This window comes from Apus apus, chromosome 3 (assembly GCF_020740795.1).
Source record: "Apus apus isolate bApuApu2 chromosome 3, bApuApu2.pri.cur, whole genome shotgun sequence".
Lineage (NCBI taxonomy): Eukaryota > Metazoa > Chordata > Aves > Apodiformes > Apodidae > Apus > Apus apus.
This window is the reverse complement of record NC_067284.1, coordinates 48,392,753-48,416,020: the sequence shown is the minus strand read 5'-3', so window position 1 is coordinate 48,416,020 and position 23,268 is coordinate 48,392,753. Positions and strand designations below refer to the sequence as shown.

General features: G+C 39.7%; 1 protein-coding gene across 6 annotated transcripts in view; it reads right to left on the bottom strand.

The window, feature by feature from the left end:
* The window catches only part of PLCB1 (phospholipase C beta 1), a 406,490-nt gene that overhangs the window by 286,812 nt on the left and 96,410 nt on the right, over positions 1-23,268 (bottom strand). For all 6 annotated transcript variants that reach the window (XM_051615377.1, XM_051615376.1, XM_051615378.1 and 3 more), the window contains exon 3: positions 5,412-5,480. In XM_051615377.1, coding sequence (XP_051471337.1) covers positions 5,412-5,480 — 69 coding nt within the window. The remainder of the gene's footprint in view (positions 1-5,411; positions 5,481-23,268) is intronic.

Below are 23,268 nucleotides of genomic sequence, written 5' to 3'. Positions count from 1 at the left end.
AAATTTCTGACAGTAAAAAAAGCTTTATAATTTTTCTCTGTAGAGCTTAAAGTGAGAAAATTTGTTGCAGTGTAGCTGTGAGTGTTTTTAAAATTGGAGACTGCACTCTATAAACATTTTGGCATTAGAGTGATCCCATCATTCATTATTTCATCTCCTACAGGTTCCCTAGCATATGTCATTTAGAGAAATTCATTTCCTGCTGAAAGATTTATGGTATCTTTGAGGGAAAACAGACTGATCAAATACATCAAAAGTTTTCAGTAGGAACACTTGCCATGGGGTTATTTCCTTACTCCTGCCAACTGATCTTGATATTTCTTCTTGCCACTAAAAACACTTACACGGTTGCGTTAAGATTTTCGTTTCCATAGAAACTGTTATTGGCTAAAATAAACACAAGATGTTAAAAAGTGTGACTTTTCTAGTCCTGTGAGCATGCCTGCAGCTTCCAAATTTTCACCACCTAGCCTTTCACTAGTATTTACTGCTATGTGATATTTTTAGCTGTCTCCCTTTCGAGTGGCACTTCCATGTTTCACAGAAGGCATGTGAATATTCAGAGCTATTTCTATGCCTCATTGTAAAAATGTATGTTTTTTTCTTCACTGCTCGTTGTGCTATTTTATTTTGCAGTCCTCTTTGCAAAACTCTACAAGGGGAAAGACGGCTCTTTGTTAGTCTGCACATCAAAACAGAGTCCTACCAGGTAATGTGTGAATAAAAGGAACTAAATAATTGCTTCATCACAACTCATAATTTTCACATCCTTCAGCATTGCAAAATACAACCTGTGCTCTGAGCATCCTCACATTTCACCCTTGCTGACACTGCTGGCAGCTCCAAGTCCTTGAAAGCTGTGAGGAAAGGCATGTCAGGCTTCAAAAAGGCTGTGCTGAATTTATGGGCAGTCACGTCTTTGAAAGGAGAAAGTGAACTGTGTACTAGTCTCCTGTTCTCAACATTTCTCTTGCTCCCTTCCCAAATGATTCCAAATGCAAAGTCCTGATAATCATCTTATAATTTCCTCTCTTCTGCATAGATTTAATTGTTTTTTTGAATTCAGGCACTTTTTCCTAGCATAGGCAATTAGTCTTTTCCTGTTCTCTTCAGAACATTACTTTCATTTTTCTTCTCCTTTATAGATCTGCTGAAGTGCCTGTGCTGCCTGAGACTTGCCCTTATTTCAAAGAATAAGCCTTTTCTAGGATACTGCATTGAGATGCAAAACTCTGTTATCGTTTCTGAAAATAACATTTGAAGACAGAAGGACTCATCCCTGACAATGTGGAGGAAGAAGGCAATGCTGAAGCTTCTTAGTAACACAGGGGTGATTTGAGCATACTACTTACTGATTTGGGGTTGGAGGACGATCTTCTCAATTCCCCAAGCATCAGGTGTTTTGGTACCCACTATAAGATCTCCCTTCTACGGTATTAGAAATCTAAAGTTCCTATAAAAAGACATACAGGCTTATTTTCAGATGCCTAAACACTCCGAGTGATCTAACCTTTAATCTTTGTGCCCCACCTCCTTTGCTGTAAAACCATTCTGACTCTCTGCCCACAACCCACAGGGTCTACCCTAATTCTCTAAAGCTACAGATTGCCTTTGGGTAACATCAGGCATCCAAAGTAGCACAGTCTTGTGTGAGTCTCCTGAATTTGTCTCGTCTTCCCAGGTTTGAGCACCAGTTGGAAGAACTGGTGGACACTGCCATGGATGAAAACAATTTTTTTTGTTTCCTAGAAGGATAAACAAACCTGAAGAAGTGATTTTGCACTCAAAACAGGTGACCAGCTGCATTGCTGCAATCTAATGCTAACATACTAACTGAGATCTCAGCTCATTCCTCATGCTACCTTAACATGACAACTGTAGGATGAGCTGGACTTTTGTGCCTTCAAGGGAACTTCTAAGGCTGAACTTAATAAGGGACGGAGAAAGGAACCAGACCTCCTGGATGACAAACCCAGAAAGAAAAAGCTCTGTGCTTATTAACAGTGCATCGTAGCTTAAGTGCATTTACGTCTCCTGATTTTGGAGTCTGTTGTTACCCTTTTTTTATGTGCACTATGGCCTAGGGAGTAACACAAAGCATGAGCTTTCCTAATACTACCTTTCTCTGGAGCACAGACTATGCGCACTTAGCCAAAGCATTAGAGAAGACAATTCATGCTTAAACTTAATTACTGGAGAAAAATGTTAACACATTTTCAACAATTTTAGGGACACTATGACACTGGATAGAACAGAGAGTACAATGCCTTCTAGAGGAAAACAAGGCATGTGGCTGTTTATCCTTCACCAATGAAAACTTCTCAAGAATGAAAAGGCTTTTTTTTTTTTTCCTTCATGATGACTAGAAGATGCAACAACCAAGATGCAACATACAAGACCAATCACCAAATGTGATATATATGTCTAGATTTACAGAAAAATATTGTGAAAAGTCAGTCTCAACTAACAAGGCTGAAAGAGAAACTCAATGAAAAACCTTCTCTGTTTCTCTCTCTTTTTCAAAATTAAGAATACTGATGGTTGCGCAGAAGGTAGACTGAATGCAGCATGAGAATGGCCTTTGTTTCTAGCCATCAAAAAGACCAAGAGCTCAGCAGCATAATTAAGCTACCAAAGAAACATCCCTGCTGATGGATAAGGCAGCATATGGGGAAGAAGTGTGTATTCCAGATGGAGATACAGAAGAAACAGCTTTTTGGGAACTATGACTGCTTACAGTCCTCTAAAATCATTACTTGCTGATGGTCTTCTATAGTATCACACCTAACAGGTTCCAGTAGCTTACTATGAGTATCATTCATGGCACTGAAATTTAGTTTACTACAAAAATATTTTTTTTTTTTAATAGAAAAGTCAAGGCATATTAAAGATGACAGTTATTTCTATCAAAAGGTAGCAGTAGTTCAGAAATACACTAAATAAGGTTTAAAGATTCTCATTAACTTTAAAAGTTTTTAATGGCAGCCCACAGATTTCTTAGAATTCTGAAAATAGATTTAAACATTTGCATAAACAGAGAGAGGGGTGGTGAGGGAAATGAAGAGAAAAATCACCTAAATCTCTTGTTTTATACTGAAAGATGCATTGGTGTTTAACAGCTTGTTGTTCTTGCTGCCTGGCAAGGCTACTACAGGAAGCAAGCTCACAAGTCATTGAAACAGGGAACCATTAAGGTTTGAAAAGACCTCTGAGATTATCAAGTCCAGATCAACTCAACACCACTATGCCCACTAAACCATGTCCTGAAGCGCCACATCTACATGTTTTTTGAACACTTCCAGGGATGGTGACTCCACCACTTCCCTGGGCAGCCTGTTCCAACGCTGACCCCACCAGATCATGAGAGATAAACTTCTGGGATAGCTAATAAAACTGTGTAAGTGGCAGTTGGAAGAATCTGTTGCTGTGGTAGCTAAACCTCCTTCCATGTTTACAGCTTATGCCTTTGGCTGTACTGCATACAGGCACCAGTAAAGCACACAAGAGCTATCCTGCTGGGTACAGCTCAGACTCATCACCACCACATCACCATCATGCGTATCATCATGCTTTTACCATGCAACAAGCAGATTGTGAGTGACTTCTCTGCATGCTACATGAGGGAAGCTTGCTTTCCCACACAGGAACTCCCTCTAACTGTAGTTGATTATTTATGCTCACCTGAGAGCAAAGGTTGCTCCCACCTGGAAGCAGAGCTGTTCAGAGGCTCTTTTGCAAAGCTGGAAACTTTGGCAAGTATCATGCATACCTGGTGCTGCTCTCTTAAGCCAATATACCAGGATTTTTACCAGAGACCTCCCAGCAATCAAAAGCTGCTACTGCTTAAGAGCCAAGCCTTCCTGCTGCTATATGAATGTTGGATCCTCTGTGCATGTGAAACAAACAAGGCTTCTGTAATACCCGCTCACCTGCAGTCAACACACCTTTGCTCAGCCTCATAACTTGAATCAAAGCAAAACTGACATGACCAGCCCCAAAATGAGCTTTTTGTTTCACTGCATGTGCAAGATCCCATTAAGAGCCAACCCAGGTGCTGTTTTCATTCTGCCCACACACAAATCTGTGACAAAAAGCAAACTCTTTCACACAGGTGGTGCATTTCACTCCCCTAGAAGTCAGGATTTTCTCATACTCTTCATTTAATGCCACTGCTGTCAAATCCATAACATGTTGTAACAAAAACAGCCTTTATGTAACCCAATAAATAAAAGTCACCAAGGCAATAGCTATGCATAAATTTTAGCTAAAAACATTTTGTTAGAAGAACATGAATGTCCTCTGTAAAGCGGGTAGCATTTTAAAGTAATGTTCTAGCCATTGTTAATACTTTATTGCTATTCATCATAGAACCATTAATCATGGTGAACTCATTTGGTATTAATGTGGATGTCATAAAGTACTTCTGTTGCATTTCAATTATAACTCAGCCTTTAAAATGCTGCCAGCACTACATGGAAAGCTTTGAAAACCAATTTTGTATAGTCTTTTCAGAGATAACTACAATTCCATTCTGTCACGGAGAAACAACCTTTTCCATCCCTAATGCATACGCCCCAGGGGCCAAGGAGCCCACAGGGCCATACGCTGACCCAGGGCTGGGAGCAAGGAAGAGGGAGCCCAGGGGGAGGTTCCAGGGAAGCCATGGCCATCCAGAGCCAGACATCTTCCTCCCTCAAAATGAGAGTAGCAGAAGCATTCCTTTGGGGTGCTTCAACCAGGGCCAAGTGGCAGCAAGGCCATACTTTCAGGCCCCTATGGAGATTTCTTTTTTCCTATCAGTCCCATGATTCCCCGAGGCACTATCTTACTTCCAGGCTGAGTGCTTTGTTTTTCTTTCTGATGTGTAGTGTCTGCCAAAACAAACAAAAAAACCCCAGAGTAAACATACGTATATCTACAGCCTACTGTCTTTAGAGACAGCAAAGGAGAATGTAGTACATCAGAGTAGACCTAAGGGAGCTGGTATCCTGACCAATCTGCAGACAGTTTTTAAAAAAAAAAAACAAACCCACAACAAAAACACACCCTCTTTCTGTGCTCAAGAGGCACTGAAAAAGGCAAACAGGCAGCACAAAATGCAACATGGACCTAAACAACTATCAGCCCCTTGCCATCAGGGAAGCCAGGAACTTATGTAAATTTACCTTGGTAAACCAGGATTTTTGTTCCCTCAACTGCCAGCAGAGCTTCTAGAATCATTTCATATGCAGAATCAAAAGACAACGGTTCAACAATCATAATGCTCCTCATCAGAAACGGTGTTAAATAGAGAAAAGACAAACATACTTCTCACTAGCTAAGGAAACTTTTAAAAATTCTTGCATATAATTCCCATTCTGCTTTACCTAGATCATCAACATAACATGTAAGCACACAGCAAAAATTCCTACCTTGGGAGCTCTGGCATGTTTTCCACATCTGGCATCTTTGACAAGGCTGATATCTAGCAGCTCAGTCTCCTAGAATGAAAAATTGCAACACAGATAATTATTACATTAGTCAAAAAACCCTGTTAACAGTGCCCTACCTCCCACATCTGTCAGGGGTATGTCTGCTTGCAGTGACGCCTGTCCAAACTGAGGACAGTTTCAAGGAGGGCTCTGTTGCACCTAAACTGTTCAAATAGCAATACTAAAAGCTCAAAGAACTTCCCTTCCTTGAAAAATGTACAGGCTTTTTATAATATGTAGAATATACAAAAGTCATATGAGTCAAGCTTATTTCCTAGATAATTAAATACCAGAAACTGTAATTTATTTATTTTTTTCTATCTAATACAATTTTAGCATTTTGATGCTAGTCACAGTGTGAAAAAGGCATTGTTACAAACAGAAAACCCCATCTCTGCAATAGAAAACCTACTTTATTATTGCCAGAACATTTTGAAAAGTGCACATAAAACTCAGGAAGTGTTATATCGACAATGATAACCAGTTCCAATAATTTTAGTGACTACTGCTCAGTAAAAAACATGTACTTTTGACAAGCATTTCATAGCTCATACTTTACTCTCAAGTTGTAGGTTACACAACACATGCTGTATTTGGAACAAAACTGGCAAGTGATGACAGCTTGTGTTAGGCAAATTCCTGTCCTCCCCTGCACATGTGTAACATGAAGAATCTCCTTTCACTGATAACCTCTTGGGTCTCCACCCTCCCTGCAGGTGCCTGGCAGCACAGGAATCACAGGGGCTGAGCTGAGCCCACGGTGCCCTGGGTGCATCTGTCAGTGCAGGTGATCCTCTGGGATCAGCACAGAGCATTCATCTCTCCAAACATGTGGCAGATTATATACCAAACATTATTTTACTCAGTCCTATCCTGTGACACAGCATTTTTGCCATGTTTATTCTTTTTTGAATGCCTTAACATTTATGAGCAGGGAACCTTTGGAAAGAGGAAAGATGCTGGAGACCGGAGCAGCCTGATTCCTGGCTGCCGCCTCCCTCACAAGCACACACATCCAGGCAGCATTACGTGTGCTTTCCCAGGAACACCACCAACTGTCCTGCGAGACACAGACAGAACATCTGACCTGATTTGGCATTACTTGACAATCCTAAAGAACATCTTAATGCTGCCTGCCTCATTTACACTAGCTTTTGGACTAATAGCCCATGCTAGCATGGCTTGATTACATACTAAATATAGTCACAAGTACTTCAGCAGAAGTGTGACCATGCCATAATTGGAGCTACACACTTCAATGCGTTTCAGCCTGCCAGCAGTAATTGCAAATGCTGTGCGGAGAACTTGAAATCTCTGTGCTGGACAAAGCCACTAAGTTTTTTTTTATTCCAAGGAGAAAAGAAAAATATTTTCTTACGGACATGTTATTTTGACACAGGTTACTTTGTATCTTTATTTTGTTTCCATTTTAAGGGACACTCCTGCACAGCTCTTGCAGACAGCTGTTGTCTAGTAAGACAGCAGCTCTACCACCAAATTTTCACATGACCATATTCATCGCATCTCTCTCCATCCCCCATATCACTCCCAATTCTCTTCTGTTACAGTACCACCCGAACATGCATGAGCATTTTTTTTTAGCTCTTCATCTAGCCTTTTTAGGGGAAACTTGAACTTCAGAGATCTTTACTTTTAGCTCGTATTTGCCTGAAACAGGACAAGGGTGTCAAAACTTGCAGAGATTAGGAAGAAAGACAGGCAGAGTTGCCAAAGGTGATATTTTGTAAATGTCCTTAGGAAATAACTCAAACTACACAAACACTCCAAGGCAAACAGACATGAGCACTCTTCTGACAGCACTACAGTCTCTCACATGGAAAGCTGATGGTTGTACATTAAAGTTTGTCTACAGCTGTCTCTGTTTCAGCTCAGACGTTCCTGGTGGTCTGTGAACCCAAAATTCAGTTTGAAGCTGCTCTTACTAACAGATTGAAACTACATAGATCTTTACCCTGCCTGACATGAACACAACTGATGCCAGGAGTTAGGACAAAGCTCAATCTCGAGTGCAGAAAAGCCCTTAATGCACCAAAGCCTGGGTAATCTCCCACTATTCAATGAGACAACTGTGTAAGGAGTACCTAAACATTGCTGAGGATGGTGAGCCCTAGCTCTTCATCTCCCAATGTGACATGCCATCTCCAAGCCTGGATAGGACCAGTGCCACACCACGGGAAATGGTTGCAATTATGAAAAACAAAATGCTGATTTTTACCAGCCACAGATCTGTCCCAAGGTTTTATGATAACATTCCCACATTCATATCATTCCTCACTCAGTGGAGCTTGTCTGGAGTCCCAGGGATTTTGGAGTAGTTCAAATATATCTCCGTCTATTTTATTTCTTCTGGAATCCAGTCTATGCCACATTTGCATCTCAAAAGTGCAGGAGGATAATCCTAGTGCAGATGCTACAAAGTATTTGTCAACTAAACCACAACTTGTTTCTCCTCCCTTTTCTTTTAAGGAAGTGCCTAGAGAAGGGAATTACTCTGGTACTCTCAAGCTGCTCTTTTGAAACATGACGTTGCCTGTTACATCCCCTTACCACCTGGGATATACCAGCAGTGGAAGGCAAACTTCCTGCTCAACTCAGGAAATAAAAAATAATACATATATTTACACAATCAGAGTGAAAACAACCACAGAAGCACGATGAAAAAGCTATGTCTGCAGGTATGGCAGCAGGGGCAACATTAATCAAATCAGGAAAATACCACACTTGAGGGCTTCTCTTTGCATGTGGCCACTTAGATACCAGTAGAAGTGAAAACAATTAAATTTGGCAGAGCTACGTTCGGTTTATAGCACTCAGATGAGGAACTAAGGTGTGAAACAGAAGAGGGACAACATAATCACAGAGACCAGACAACACCGCACAAAAGGCAAGAATCTGAAAAAGAAAAACAGGGCCAAGAGCCAGCGTATTCTGTGAGCATCAAGTGAAAGGAAACCAAGGCAGGGCAGACACAGGCTGCAAGTCCATCGGCAGAAACCATGCAGAGCAGATGTGTGGAGCCAAGCATGGAGGTAATGGTGCTGCAGATTTACAGACATGCTCAGCAGGGGTGGACATAGCCAGGTTTGCTGTTATCAAAGAAGAACATGACCTTCAGGGTGAGAGGCCAGGGGTTATATTTACTACAACAAGTAACACTTGTGCCCTGAAGCTGTCTCTGACCCACTGTGAAATACCTTAGAGAAACTATGGGCACATGCAGAGCATATCATAAAAACAAGATTTTGTCAACTGAAAGGACTAACAAGTACTAAAGATAAAGGCTTTAACAGCAAACACATAAAAGACATTGAATAAAAAATGTAACTTAATGATGCTGAGCCACACGCAGACTACATTTCAGAATTTTTGTTGGATTGGTCTGGCTATTTAGTTTGGTGGTGGGGGGGGGTATTTTTTTGTATTTTTTTTTTAAAGAACAATAGAATTAATCATTTATTCACTTACAACTAGACCTCCCATAACACAAACACAAAAAGACCCTTTTAAATGGAATAACACACATTAGAAAGAGGCACAACAAAGGAAATGACAATGACTGGCATCCCCAAGGAGAGTACAAGGAACCTGAACAACCCTCCTTAGCTCTGCATCCTCCTGGATAGAGGAGGATGAGGAGGTATAAGGTTGGTTTGACATTTTGATTACTACTTTCATGCTGCTTGCATGCCACCGAGTCAGTTGCAAAAAATGAGATAGCCTGAGAACCCAAGGCCTAGCAAGAACAGTCTAAGAAGAACAGGGGAAAAGTGGAGTTTTGTAGGGTTACTTCGACAAGACCAGCTGACATGGCTGGAGGAAAGGCTGAACCCCTGAGCATCCATCTTGTGGCCTTGCTGCACTGTTACTTCTCTGAAATAGAAAGCAGGTTGTATAATCCTATGCCTATAGACCTTTATATTCCTATTTGACATGACTATTTAAATTTGGGGGAAATCTCTCCTAGGTGATTACTACAGAAACCACCATAAAATAAAGTATAAAGTCTCAGCCAACATATAGTATGAGACAGAAATGATCCAGGTTCCTTGTACATTTTATATGTATGTTTAGGTCAGCAGAAGCCTTATAGATGCTATAGCTTACACTCTAAATGAAACAGATGTGAGCAGGTTAAGCATCCATGTAAGTACCTCTGCAGGCATTATTCAGCAGGGCTTGGATAAATCAGAATTCATAATGTGCCATTTCTTAGAATTTCCTTGATTCAAAAATACCAAAGCTCCTGGAATTCCCTGATTCCTGGGCACTTGCTTTCATCTTCAAACAACTAATTAAGAGGACACAAAACAACTTCCTCCCAAATGAGAGAAAAAGACCATTTCCTATTTCCCTATTGCAAAATGTGGACAGATGTTTGTAAAACAAAAATATACTGGACAGAAAAATGCCCCATTTCCTGTGCAGCAAAACAGCCCAAACCCTCCTCTTCTTAGGTAAACAGGAGTTTTGCTACTGACTTGCTCAGTGCAGGCTTGGAAACGGCAGTCTGTGCTGCATAAGGCATGAAAGCCATAGCAAATGGAAAAAGAAAAAACAAACAACAAACGAAATACCACAACAACAATCAAAACCTCTGCAAGTCCAGCTTTTCCCTGTTTAGAGCCCACCAGCCATTGCTGTTGGGACTTCTCCATCTTGCAACAGAGTAACATCTCTTAATGCAAGCGGTAGATCCTGCCCAACCCCTCCCCAGTAACTTATAACACAGAAATTCTGGATAAATGAATTATTAATCCTACCATATTCATTTTCAATTAGCAGCTGAGACAGAAACACACTCATATAAGGTAGATTGTGCAATCTCACTTTTATGGGTGAGCACACACCACAACAGCAATAGATTGTGCAACCCCTAGTGACTGCCTGAGCACTTGTAATTAGGCCCATCTGAATTTAATATAGTAACACCAATTTATACCAGCTGAGGATCTGGCTCACTCCTATTTTAAACGGCCCAGAATGATGCCAAGTGAATCACAATGCCTTGGGAACTTGCTTGTGACGTAATCCCAGCTACAAAGCAGGATTCCTTATCAATCCCACTGGAGAACTCCGCTGAAGAGCCATAGGTAGCATGGTGGGCTGAGAGGACGACTGTGAGTGTCCTACAGAATTTCACAAAAACTATGTCAAGGAGATACAGCAAAAGAAGGTGTGTATTGCAACTGCTGCATGGGTAGTTGGTCCAGATGTCTAATTACATATATGTAATTCCACTCTACTCTGCATACTCACTGTGGCTGAGTAGTTATGTATTACTCTGACCCATGTTTGCTCAACCTTCATCTCCACATCCCTTCTAGTCAGATGTTCTATTTCTCCACTGTATGAAGTGTCACTGTGTGCTGCCAGCAACGGTGGAGCCATCCTCACAGTCATGTTAGTGTAGCTTTGCCATTTAGGGATATGCCCTAACGGATGAACAACTAATTAAACTCTAAAAACTAATTTTCCACTTAGCTTTGAAATCTGCTGCTTCAAGTTGCAACTCTGAAGAGGAAACTGTGTGCCTGAAAGCTTAGCGGATTCTCATAAATATTACCAGTCCATCTAATAGAAGACACAACACTGCCTTCAAAGTTTGCCTGAGGGAGTGCAGGCAAAATAAACTTTGAAAAACTAAGCCAGTTTTGTAAACAAGTGCCATTTAGTGCTACTGGATGGCAACATCTGGTGAAAGTTTTCAAAGGGAAAAGGCCATTTTGCTAAAGCAAACTTCAAAGGGAGACTTAAAACAATATCTTCTGTTGGGAATAGTTAATCATAATGAAGTGTTTCTTCAACATAGATAGACTCCATTTTAACATTTTTTGAACATGAAAGCACTGAATATTTCTTGAAGTACATTTACACAGTTCTAAATCACTTTATTTTGCATTTTAGAAGTGTTATTTAAATAAAACCACAAGTCACTGATTTCCTTACAACACGTTAGAAAGAAAATATGATCAACATTTGAATCTGATCAGGAACAATTCCAAGTTATGCTAAAGAAGTATCTGGCCCTATAGATTCAGAGTAAATATATATGCAAACTCAGCAATTTACAACCATTTACAGAATAAGCCTCATTCAGGTTTCAGAGATTTTGACAGTGTGCTGATCAACCAATAACACCCAGATTATTCCATGACTCACATTCTCTGAAGTGAGAATGAACATTTACTGCCAATTTAGAACAGATGCTTTCACACCTAGGGGATGTCAGATATAATGCCCCTGTTAAAACCATGTTTTTTTCCCCATTATTCTTAAGGATAAATAGAATGATATATCATTAAGAAGACATTGAAGGAGACACAGCAATTTGTCTACTCATCCCAAAGGGAAACTGTGGAGGACTGGTGAAGTTGATTTAACAGAAACCTGCATCAACAGCTTCAAGAAGAAATAGTAAGGCTGTCAATAACATTAGTGGGAACAGAGCTAAGGTAGTGCTGGGTTTCCCCTCGAAGTCCCATTATAGAACTCATAAGCTGCATCCCTCTAGAGAGCGAAAGTCCCTGAAGAAACTGTCTCCGTGTTTCCTCCTGGCAGCACACAATTCAATTATCAGGCATCAAAATCATCTGCTGTGTCAAAAAGCAAGCAGCACAGTAGCATGTACAACTGAAGCCAAGGTTAAAGCTCTCCCTGACAATAGCAAAAAGTCCTTTCCTGCTTAAGGTTGTCCTTCACAAGATCAAAATATTTTTTTACTTTCCCACCTACTCTTTTTAACAAGCCTTTAAAGACTATTACATTAATGCTGTAGCTCGTCAACCTGCCCAAAGCAACCAGACCTCTCCTAGCTGCTTGTAGGTGATGCTGTCCTCATAGAGGTTATGAAGAAGCAATTGCAAGACATTCAAATAATGGAACAAGGTTAAACTGAATACATATTTCTAGATCAGCCATTGGCTTCCCAAAGAGTTATGAAAACTTTTTTGCATGTTCAAACTTGATTGAAGTGACTCCTGAATTCTCTGCCTTCTAAATACCTATTAAAAAATCCAAAGCCCAAAACAAATTCACCACCCTGGCATTCAAAATGAAAAAGGGAGTGAGAGGCAGAGCTGTTTCTGAGGGATGAGAGATAGAAAACACTTTGAGGCCTCTGCTATTTCACTTAAAATCACTTATTTTCAAGCTCTTTCTTTCCGGCCAATAAACGCTGGCAGAAAATCACTGCTGCTCCATCCAATTCAGGCCCCTTCAGAGCATGAGTGTGGGCACGTTTCACCATACACACAGGGCAAGTTCCACTCCTGGACCTTTCTCTCAGGCATTATTTTAAGTGGGGAGCTGCTTGTCATCATCAGGACTACATCTCCCCACAGAGTTGGTGGAGATCCTGTGCCATTTCTTCTGCTATCTACAGGGCTAAGAGACATTCCCTGAGGCAGGGAATGATGGAGATGGAAGGAAAAACGTAAGATGTGCTCCTCTTACACAGCACACTGTCCCACTTTCCCAGTGAGTTCCCAACCAGCCATCTCTGGAGGAGCTCCCTGACTTCCTTTCTCAGCCTCTCCTGTTCTGCAAGTAGATAAGCATGGCTCTTTAGACAAGGAAGAGGGCAATACACTTGAGACCCCAATATACCTGGCTCCCCAGGTGGCTCTCACAGCATTCTTGGTAAAGCACCTGGTGAGGTGACCACGACAATCAACTGTAACTGGATGGTGGATTATCTACTCCTAGCAAATAGTAGAAGGTTTGGTATCCCAGGGAATAGAAAATTTTCAAAGATTACCTGAACAGAATGCCTTCTTACAACTCAAAACGAACTGCCTGCAAAGTTGAAGCTAAGCATCATCTGGCCAGTCATTAACTGTTCTAAAGTCAAAAAGAGTCAGAGGACCTCTGCACCTGCAAGGCGGAAACTACTATTTGTGATTTGACTCAACTGCTCTAGGAATAAGATCCGAATACTTTGTAAAGTTTCTTAGCTTGCAGGTTCTTCTTGAGGTGCCAAGTTACATGACATCCCTACTGAAAGGCCCTTATAGCAAGCACTCCTATAGAAGAGTAAGCCCCAAACCACAAGTTTTTGCTGTCTTAATATCTCTCTCAGTCTCTCAGTGTATCCCTGGAGATCTAAGAACAGCAACATTTTACAGTATAGAGAAAGCAGTTTGTATTCATATGAAGCATTGAGCTATTAGGGAAAAAAAATGAGAAGGAATTTTCATGCTAAGTACCCTTTTAATAATGAAAGTAAAAAGTCTTCTGTGTCTGTGCATAGAGTTCTTTGCTGCTTCATTACAGAAAATCTCATTTAGTTGGATTTACAGACACTGTAGCTAAGCACACTAGAAACTGCTGCATACATTTTGTAATGCAAGTCTTCGTACAAATAACATAGTAATGAAGCAGAAGAACACACAGAGATAAAGATTTGCTACCTGCCTTCATCACAGCAAACTGACTGGCACAAACGTGTGAAGGATACATCACAGAGTCAGTGTGTTATGGTCAGCAACCATCTCTGATTTTAAAAGTAATACACTGGAAAATTTCCATAATAACATAAAAATTCAGTCTGCTCCTTCTTCAGCCGTACCTGAAGCTACAGTTACAGTTCAAAGTCATCAGTGCTCGGTTGTGTATAAGCTCAGCTTGGTAGATAAAAAAAATAAATTCCTTCCCATTTGTTGAAGTATCAGGATAGACTCAACAAAAACAAGCCACATCCCTAAGATTTACAGCCTAAATACACAAGACAATCAGTGGATGAAATGAGAAACAGGTATGTGGAATCATCTCCCAGCAGCACAGAAGAAAACAGTGGAAAAGCTGGAAAGGTTTCTCCATATCTTAGTCCTAGTCCCATTGGGTTGCCATCTCCTTACCATGCTGCTGCCTTTGCATCTGACCGCTCTACCTTTTCAGGAGAGAGTGTGTGCTGGAGAGACAGAGTTGGATACAAACTTGTTATACGAGAGTTAGGAGCTTTACAGTGACAGGAATCTGATATTTGTTTGAGAAATTGATTATAAGTGATGTGCCACAAACCAACTGAGAAACGAAGCCCTGGCACAGCTAGAAATGGGCTCCTGGTCATTTAGTTTCCCTTTAGAGAGTGCTATCTCCCATGGCCTGTCAGCTGTGGACAAGCTCTATGGATGCTTTCTTACTTTACATATTTTGAGGAGCTTGTTGGAGACTACTTCAGAAGCTTGCATGCTGCTGCACTACACAGCAACACAATGGGACATTCCATACCAACAGGAGCTTGCCTCTCAGGAAGACACAAGCACACCTGTCAATCAAAACCGGAAGTTTCTCATCCAAACAACTTGATTACTTGGAGTTGGCATTAGGAGTTGCATGGACACAAGCACCTTGAACGTAGCAGTTGGAACTGGTTTGGTTCTGCTAAAATTGCTCTCACGGAGCTGTTCATCCCACTCATACAACTAAGTGACAACAGGAGGAAAAGGAGAACTGATGAGGTGCAGCCATATTCAAAAGAGGAAAGAGCTGGGGGAGGACCTGCTTCAAAAGAAAATACAAAGCATATTGTAGGCAGCCTTCATAACTGTGTTTGACAGATTTTTATTCACATAACTGAGAATAACATAGCAATTTTTAGCTTTAGAGTTGCAAAAAAAAGTACAGAGAATTGAAGTTTTAAGCAGCACATTAAAATGCAGTATTTATATTAAGAAACCACTCTTTTCATATCAAAAATAATAATTCCTGTGTGATTACGACAATTAAACCTCCTCAGAAAAGGCTTTTGGGGATGATGTTCTTGAGCCATTATTTTCTGCTCAGCAAGGGCTCACAGACTACACAGACCAGTATGATGGTTTTTCTTCTGAAGCGAGTAAAGTGTATTATTTTCAGCAGAGTGCCCCAAACAGCGAACACCCAGAGCAGAGACTTCCATCTCAGGTGGAAAAGTCACTGTATAATCCCTGCTTACTGCCCAGCACTGCTCTGTCACCACATGTGGTACTGCAGCTCCTCCTCAGGCAAATCTCTTCTTCATCAACACAAGATTTTTCCTAGACTGAACAAGATCAAGTCCTTCAAACTTCTTCTATAAAAGTTATTTTCTATTCATGTAACATATGTTTGATGCATCTAAAAGAATACCAACACACTCATGGCTTTGAATACACATTTTTAGAAAATCCCAGGACTTTTGACTGCTTTATTTTAAAACAAAAAGTATTTTTTATACACGTAAATTTAATAAAACTGGGAGATTGCTCTGCTCACTACGAAGCACAAGGAGTTTTAAGGATAAGGCTCAACATAGCAATACGTGCCCTACTTACATGCCCATACCTTCCATGGATAGATAAGGTTAAATGATAAAAACTGAAAAATGTACAGAAGCACAATATATATTGCTGCCAACTCCTCTAGCTAAGGCCCTAGCATGCGTTACTTAACTGGAAAATCCACAGTCCAGGCACACTTCCAACTGGAGACTCCAGCTATAACATGACACTTAAAAACTAAAGACAACAGCTGAAAACTCCCAAATTCACCTTTGTAAATAAAGGCACTTTGTGTTCTTGGGGTCCAAGGTTTGGTTTCTGGGATATATTTAAAGCTGAAAAAGCACTAAAATACATGTTGACAAGATTTCTCTTCAAGATAGAAAAATCTTTAGGGATCAGTTATTTTGCTAGTATTATCTATTTAAAAGTGCAGATTTCTCACTGGGTTTTTAAATAAATCATCCTGGTCTTACATCTAATCCATACCAGACCTGGAGACTGAGGAAACCCAAACCATCTACATTCTAAAAAATAGAAAGGAGGGGAAATGACCACAGCAGCTGTAGGCCCATTAGACAGATAGGCAAAGCTTTAGATCAGATGATGAAAGAAGTATAATAACGTGAAGGTAAAAAACAAACAAAACAAAACAAAGCAAAAAGAGACCACATGAGCTTGCCAGCCAGATCATATCTAACTAAGCTGATAAAATATCTTCTTGGCACAGGAAGCTTTGAAGACCTTCTCTGCTGAATTTTGATCAATTACATGAGCCAGAATTGAAACATCATCAAAAATTCTGGTCACCAGTACTCAGGGGTAGATTTAACTTGAAGAAGGTATAGAGAGGGTTTCAAAAGAAACTGCAGAACTGGGAGTGTGTTCTTAATAAAAAAGACTAAAAGAGCTTGGCTTCCACAAAACAGCAAAAGAAAGGCTAAGAGGGGTATGATTATTGTCTATAAATATATGCATTGTATAATCAGTTGAGAGGAAGAGGAGCTATTCAATCTAGAAAGAAATAAGAACTGAGCTAGAGAGATTCTAATGAGTATGGGCAAAAATAGGACTATTTTCCTTTAGATACTGAAAGGAAAAAAATCACTTTCAAAGAGGAATTTGACATGTTTCTGAATATGAAAATAATACATGTACTAAATAATATTAAAAAAACAGAACTAACACAAAAAATCTTCTCCTATAGTATAGACTTAAAGAATCATATTTTTTAAGAGCTAAATCCTTGACCTCCTGCCATTCCAACCAACATTCAGCTTTATCATAGAATCATAGAATGGTTTGGGTTGTAAGGCACCTTAAAGATCATCTAGTTCCAACTGCCCTTCATGGGCATGGACATCCATAAAGTTACCGCAGAACAGGCAAAATAACATTTAATTAAATATTAATTCAAAAGTGGCTTATTTTTTAGGTCCTGATACTCCCAACATGCAGAAAGAAAAGCTTTTTCCTGTATGGATCTTCTCAAGGAGTATGAAGTACACAAATAATACCAGCTGAAGGTGTCCACATAGAGACAAACAGATGAAAATCATTTAGGGGAGCACACAATATAAGCATAAGAAAGCATCCATTAGGAAAACTGTATTTTGCTTCTTCAAATGTACATGATCTCTAGTGCAGAAACTCAGCAGCAACTCTCAATGTCCACATTCTCCTCCCTGTGCTGTATCAGCAGACAAACGATGTTCATCGTTGGAGGATGTTCACTCCATCCTCCTGCAGCCCATTTCACTTCACCTGCTGTTGCCGTATTTTAATACTCCTTATTACCTCCATTTGTTGCTTACCTTGTAAATGGAGTGAGTTTAGGACATAATTATTTTTTTGGTATTTATCAGGGAATTAATTAGAGGGGAGTGAGAATTTCTTGCTAATTTATTTTGTACAAGTTGTAATCATTATTATTTTTTGTGTGATCCCACGGTTTATGGTGAGTGCATTTTAAAAATCAAAGCAAAAAAAAAAAAAAGAGAAACCCGAGATCAGAATCAGTGGGTGAATCTCTATAGATTTCATTTACATTAATCTGTTACTAGTATGAATGCATAATTTTCTTCATTATTATTTTATAAATCTCTAGATAGATCTGGGAGATAATTTTTATGACGATATTTGCATGTGCATGCCTCAGATTCTTCTAGACTTGGCAGATGCATTTGAAATTAGAATTTACACTGAATGAGGAAATACTGCCATTCTGCAAACACAATGAAGATGAAGTCAATGACAACTTGCTGTAAGACCTTGAGTTCTTGCCACGCCACGTCTCCCAAAATATTTTGCCATAGACCACACTCAAGCCTCAATTATCAGCTACTATCTCATGCAGGAGTCAGTTGCTCAGAGCAGGAAATGCACACACATAAACTCATCATTCAGAAAAACCTTGGTGACACTTGGAGAGATGTATTATTAGGTTCTTCTTATCTTTAATCCAACTGAAAACCACACTTTTGTTAATAGGGACTCACTTTAGCCTAAGCCTTAAGTGTGCTAATGGTTGCATTCAGCATTACACTCAGCCAGGATGTAACACACTCCTAATTTTGCATTTATTTCATTGCCTCAATCTAACAGTTCAGGGGCTCTTATAAGGTGGGTTTTTTCCTGTCTGTGACTTGTGTGTAATTGTTGACTGCACGCACACACTCACAAAGCCCATTTTTCTCTTCTGTCATGGCCCTTTTTGCTCTTTCCTGTTTATATTTTGTTCCATTATGTGGAGTTAAATGCAAAGCAGCAAAACCAAGGTGAGTCCTGTTGTCTAATGATGTTTCCTTATTTAGCAGTTAGTTTTACTGCAGTCTTCTGATCTCTCCCCCTGAACTGTTCTCAGTTCTGTTCTCTGGAGCATAATTATTGTAAGTACCATTCCCTCAGCAGCAGCATGCTACTACTTTTTGGCTTTTCCAAAAGGTTTCTCAAAGCTGACTGAAACACATCTTGAAGAAAGCATCCAAGGGCTCAATCCTGACTGGGTATCACAACAGAAGATTAGGACCCAAATGCTTTCTGGATTTATGCAACTGAGATACCTGAGCCCCTAAAATGGAGAGAACAGTACTGCAATCTCTGCATTACTGAAACATCTCAAAGACAGTTTCCGTGGGCACAACCAACCTGCAACCCTAAACGGCATTTAGCACCCAGCAGACTGCTTTGAATCTGTTCATTTTTCATATTATCAGAAAAACTATCACTGTGTGCACTTGTCCAGCCCTCTCCTGGATATACAACCTGGATGTCAGCTCTTCATTTCTTTGCCAAACTTTAACAATTCAGCATGAAATAATCATGCTAGAAGATTGCCTGGGCTGAGGTTGTTGTTTTATTCTTAAAGTAGCAGCCAGGGTGATTTTACCAATTTCCTCAAATGAAGCTGCAATTTCTGAAATGAGGCAAATCTCTCCAAAGGAGATGAATGTGAGCCAGAATGGTTCAGAAAATACGTTGAATGCATACTCTAAAATAACAACTACTTCTTGTATGTGGGAAGATCTAATACTTTCCTGCTAAGAGAAATACCTCTGAATTTTAATGGTGAAACAAGTTGTCATTTTCTACCAGACCTGTGAAAATACAGCCATGTTCGGACAAACTAGAACAACAGACATTCTCAATTTTCACATAAGTAGTTTATAAAATAGTGGAAAATAGATGTTTATATTATTATTCTCCAAATGCATAAGAAAATAAAATTGTTTATTCTAGCACTTTATAGCTTCTAAGTGGTTGATTTTGCAGCCTGGAAATTAGCGTGTCTTTCAAAGCAGGTTAGGCTGCCTCCAGAATAACACCAAAAAAGCACTAGTAATGGGTAGAAGCATGCTAGTTAGAAGAAGAAGCCTTAGAAAATGGATGCTTTTTTTCAGTAATTATGTGGATTGTGACACAGCTATTTCTGTCTACATCTTCAAAGAAACTTGTAAAGTTATGGAAATTAAACAGAGGAAAATCAGCCAGCAAAATTGTGGGTTTTTTTCCCCAGAGAAATGGTAGTTTGAAAACCAACAGTGAAAGAAGACAAATCCATTCAGGAGAACAAAGAGAACGCCATTTGGGCACAGGCTCTGGTTAGTGAAATCACCTACTGGGATTTTAATCCATGCACATATCAGATCAGGCATTTTACTGATCAGATTTTAATTGGAGCTTGGTCACCCTCAAAAATCCTAGACAGGCTGTAAATCAGGACAGCAGGGATGATGACACAAGATACTCAAAATTAGAAACTGTCTAACAGCTAAGCCCATGAAAAGACACATGGCAGGGGAGAGAGCAAATAAACAGGAACTTGCCAGAAGGTCAAATTTGGATGGTTTGTGGTCAACTCTTGCAGCTTTATGATGACAATTGTGATATTTAGAGTTATATTTGGAGAAATTTTTATTATTTGTAAGTCAAAGCTCTTGTACAGGAACTACAAGATTAAATGTGGAGTGTGATGTGTAGAGGGATACACAAGATTTTAGGCACGTTTCTCCTGCTTTTATGTTTATTCAATGAAAAATACTTCATTTAATTGAACCAAACAGACTGGGGTTCTCATCATCTTTCCCCAGCTACTGATGAGCAAACTATAGTAAGTACAGGCCACATTTCCCCATGCTCCCTTATTTTTTCAGGGTGTTTTAAATGCAACCACTGGTGGCAAATCAGAAAAGCTTCTCACAGAAAGGTGAAGAGTGACCACAGTGAACTTAATAATGAGCAAATGAAATGGGCATAAACCCTGACACTATCCTTGGGTATGTGAAACAGCTGCTTTCTAGTAGCCCTGGTTTTGGCCTCACTGGATCAGACCTGGAGGTATTAGTCAATACAACTAAGCGAATCCAAGCCTGTGCTGCCACAGAAGTTTTTCCCGTTATGTATGAAGTGTTAAGTAAACTTATTCATTTACTCAAGCCAATGACTAATATTACAGAAGTTTGTGCAACATTAGATTTCACTGCAAAGCTTTTGCAGAGCAGTTAAGCTAGCACTAAGCCAAACTTAAAGACATTTTGGCCGTGACTGTTTGATGGCACCAGCTGGTATGTCCTGAACAACTAAAAAACTTCCTAACATAAACATGGCTCTTACTGTCTTCTGATATTGCTGACATGCATGAAGAGTTTTAAGAGCTTTGCTATAAACGTAGCAATTGTCTTAAGAACAAACAAGCAAGAAACAGAGGGACTTGTGACCCTCTTTCTTCCAAATCTTCTATTTGTATTCCTGTTACGAAATATGCCTCTTCTATAACAAAGAAAATCCCACACACAGATACATGATGTAGTAAAACTGTGTAATTCTTTTTTTAGTCTGGATTATAATCTCAGGATCTTCCAAACCTGACTCTAAACAATAACATGTGTATCAACAGCTCTTGGACTGTAGGTATACAAAGATGTAATGGCATGCCAATTTCCTTTCCTAAAGCAAATACAATTTTCCATTCACAAAATTTGTTAAGAGCATTTTTAATTTCTCTAAGTATCTGGCTCTGCATGGCAGTTCAGATTCAGAGTGTACCTTCTTCAATGCAGAAATGCCTCAATTTCTAAAGGTGTTTATCTGTTCTTTAACATATGTTTTTATTTGGGTTGGCAAAGGCTTAACCTCTCTCAGTAATCTCGGTCTCCTCAAAGGGATTATTTACCACCTCAATTAAAGGAGAACAGAATAACATGGCCAATTAAAGAGATGAAGGAGCTAGGGGTTTATATTAAACTTGGAATTACCTACAAACTGCAACTTTCCTTATGGATAAACAAACCTTTGCCAATTATTGCAGAAGCAAATCAAATTAAGATACAGAATCAAACCAGATTAAACACAAGATTAATTTCTTGAACAAGTACATGCCCAAGCTGGCAGAACTCTTCAGCAGTCTGTTTTACACAATTCAGCATATCTCTGTCATTATGGCCCTGAACAAGGAATACAGATCACCAGGTGCTCTGAGTGCCCAAATGATTAAAACCACAGAGCTGTTTTAACACCAGCAGGAATGGTATTTTAATATATTTTCATTATTTTGAAACATTTTTGTTATGCATTTAATAAACACTTCGTGCTTCAGAAAGATCCTATCAATATTTGAGTAGCATGTCTAACCTTCACCAAATAAATCAACCAATCTAGACTTTTATTTTTATCTATATTTGATCATCTCATAAATTATTGCTCACCTCTGATTCTCAGAAGATTTTGAATCATCTATTATCATGAAAAAGTGTAAATAATGTAGTATTATTATTCCATTGATGCTATATAGCTTTCCCCTCCAAAATACACAGTTAAATAAAACTGCAGGGTGGGTATATTGACTCTATTCATTTCAGAAATATTGGAGGCATTTCTTTGGTTTTTTTCTGTACTCTCCATATAAGAGCAGGAATCCACACATTATCTTTTCCCCCAGGAATAAATCCCAAGGAAAGAGGACAACAAGGCAGAGAGTATTTCTCAATATCCTCTACGGCCAGACCAACTGTATTTCTTGCTCTGTCAGAGTCTGAGGCAGACTTACATGCCAGGCAGTATGATGGAGAAGGAAAGACTCATTTCCTGAACGGATTTAAAAGGGAAGCTTTGGAAACAGCCAGAGAACAACCATTTACTTTGGCTACATAAATCCTCCTAGAGTTTCCCTGGAATAGAGAAATCCTCCCCAGGGCTGTCTTAGCATGTTTCTGCATTTGGCAGCTGCTGCAAAACTGGTTTCACTTCAGGAGCAGATGCAACAATTCCTCCTGAGCTATCCCATACAAAACATCATAAACGTGTCCTGAACACGAGCAGTACACGCTAGTCAGGGAAGCAAATCTTGAAAGCTGCCACACTCTGCACACGCTATCAACTGTACACTTTAAGAGCTTGCCCTGTGTTGCCCCGTTCCCCACTGCTGGGACTTTCCCCCATGCCCCAAACTGTTGCCCCAAGCTTCCAACGCCATTCCAAGGAATGTAGCCTGCCCCCTTCTCTGCTTACAAACCTGAGAACCAGCCATGCATTTGGTAATAAAATCTGTCCTATGGGTGCGCAGAGGCATCACTTCTCCCTTTATGTGCATGTGTAGCAACACCCTGTTTTTCTTCTCTTTCAACCTCAAAATTAGATTGTTTCCAGAATGCTAGAGGTTACATAAACAGAGGGGGGGGAATAAAATAACTCTTGTTTCCAATACCTGGTAGGAAAATGGATTTATTTCTAAGAATTATGGTAGTAACTGCCACTCATGATAGGCATTTACACATCTGCACTCACCTCTCCCTGAGCGCAAGGAGAAGGGAAAAAAAATCTGATTTGAATTTATTATGTAATTTATATGGCTTTTATGGAATACATTCTAAGAATTGTCTGCTATACACGAAGGTTAACATATGTCTCATACATTATGGAGTCAATATCCCACCCAATGTAAATCTCAAAGTTCAGCACGCCCTGAATTAAAGTCTGTAATGACTTCTAAAGATGAGAGTGCAATCTGTAATATCAATACCATACTGTAGTCCATGGTTATA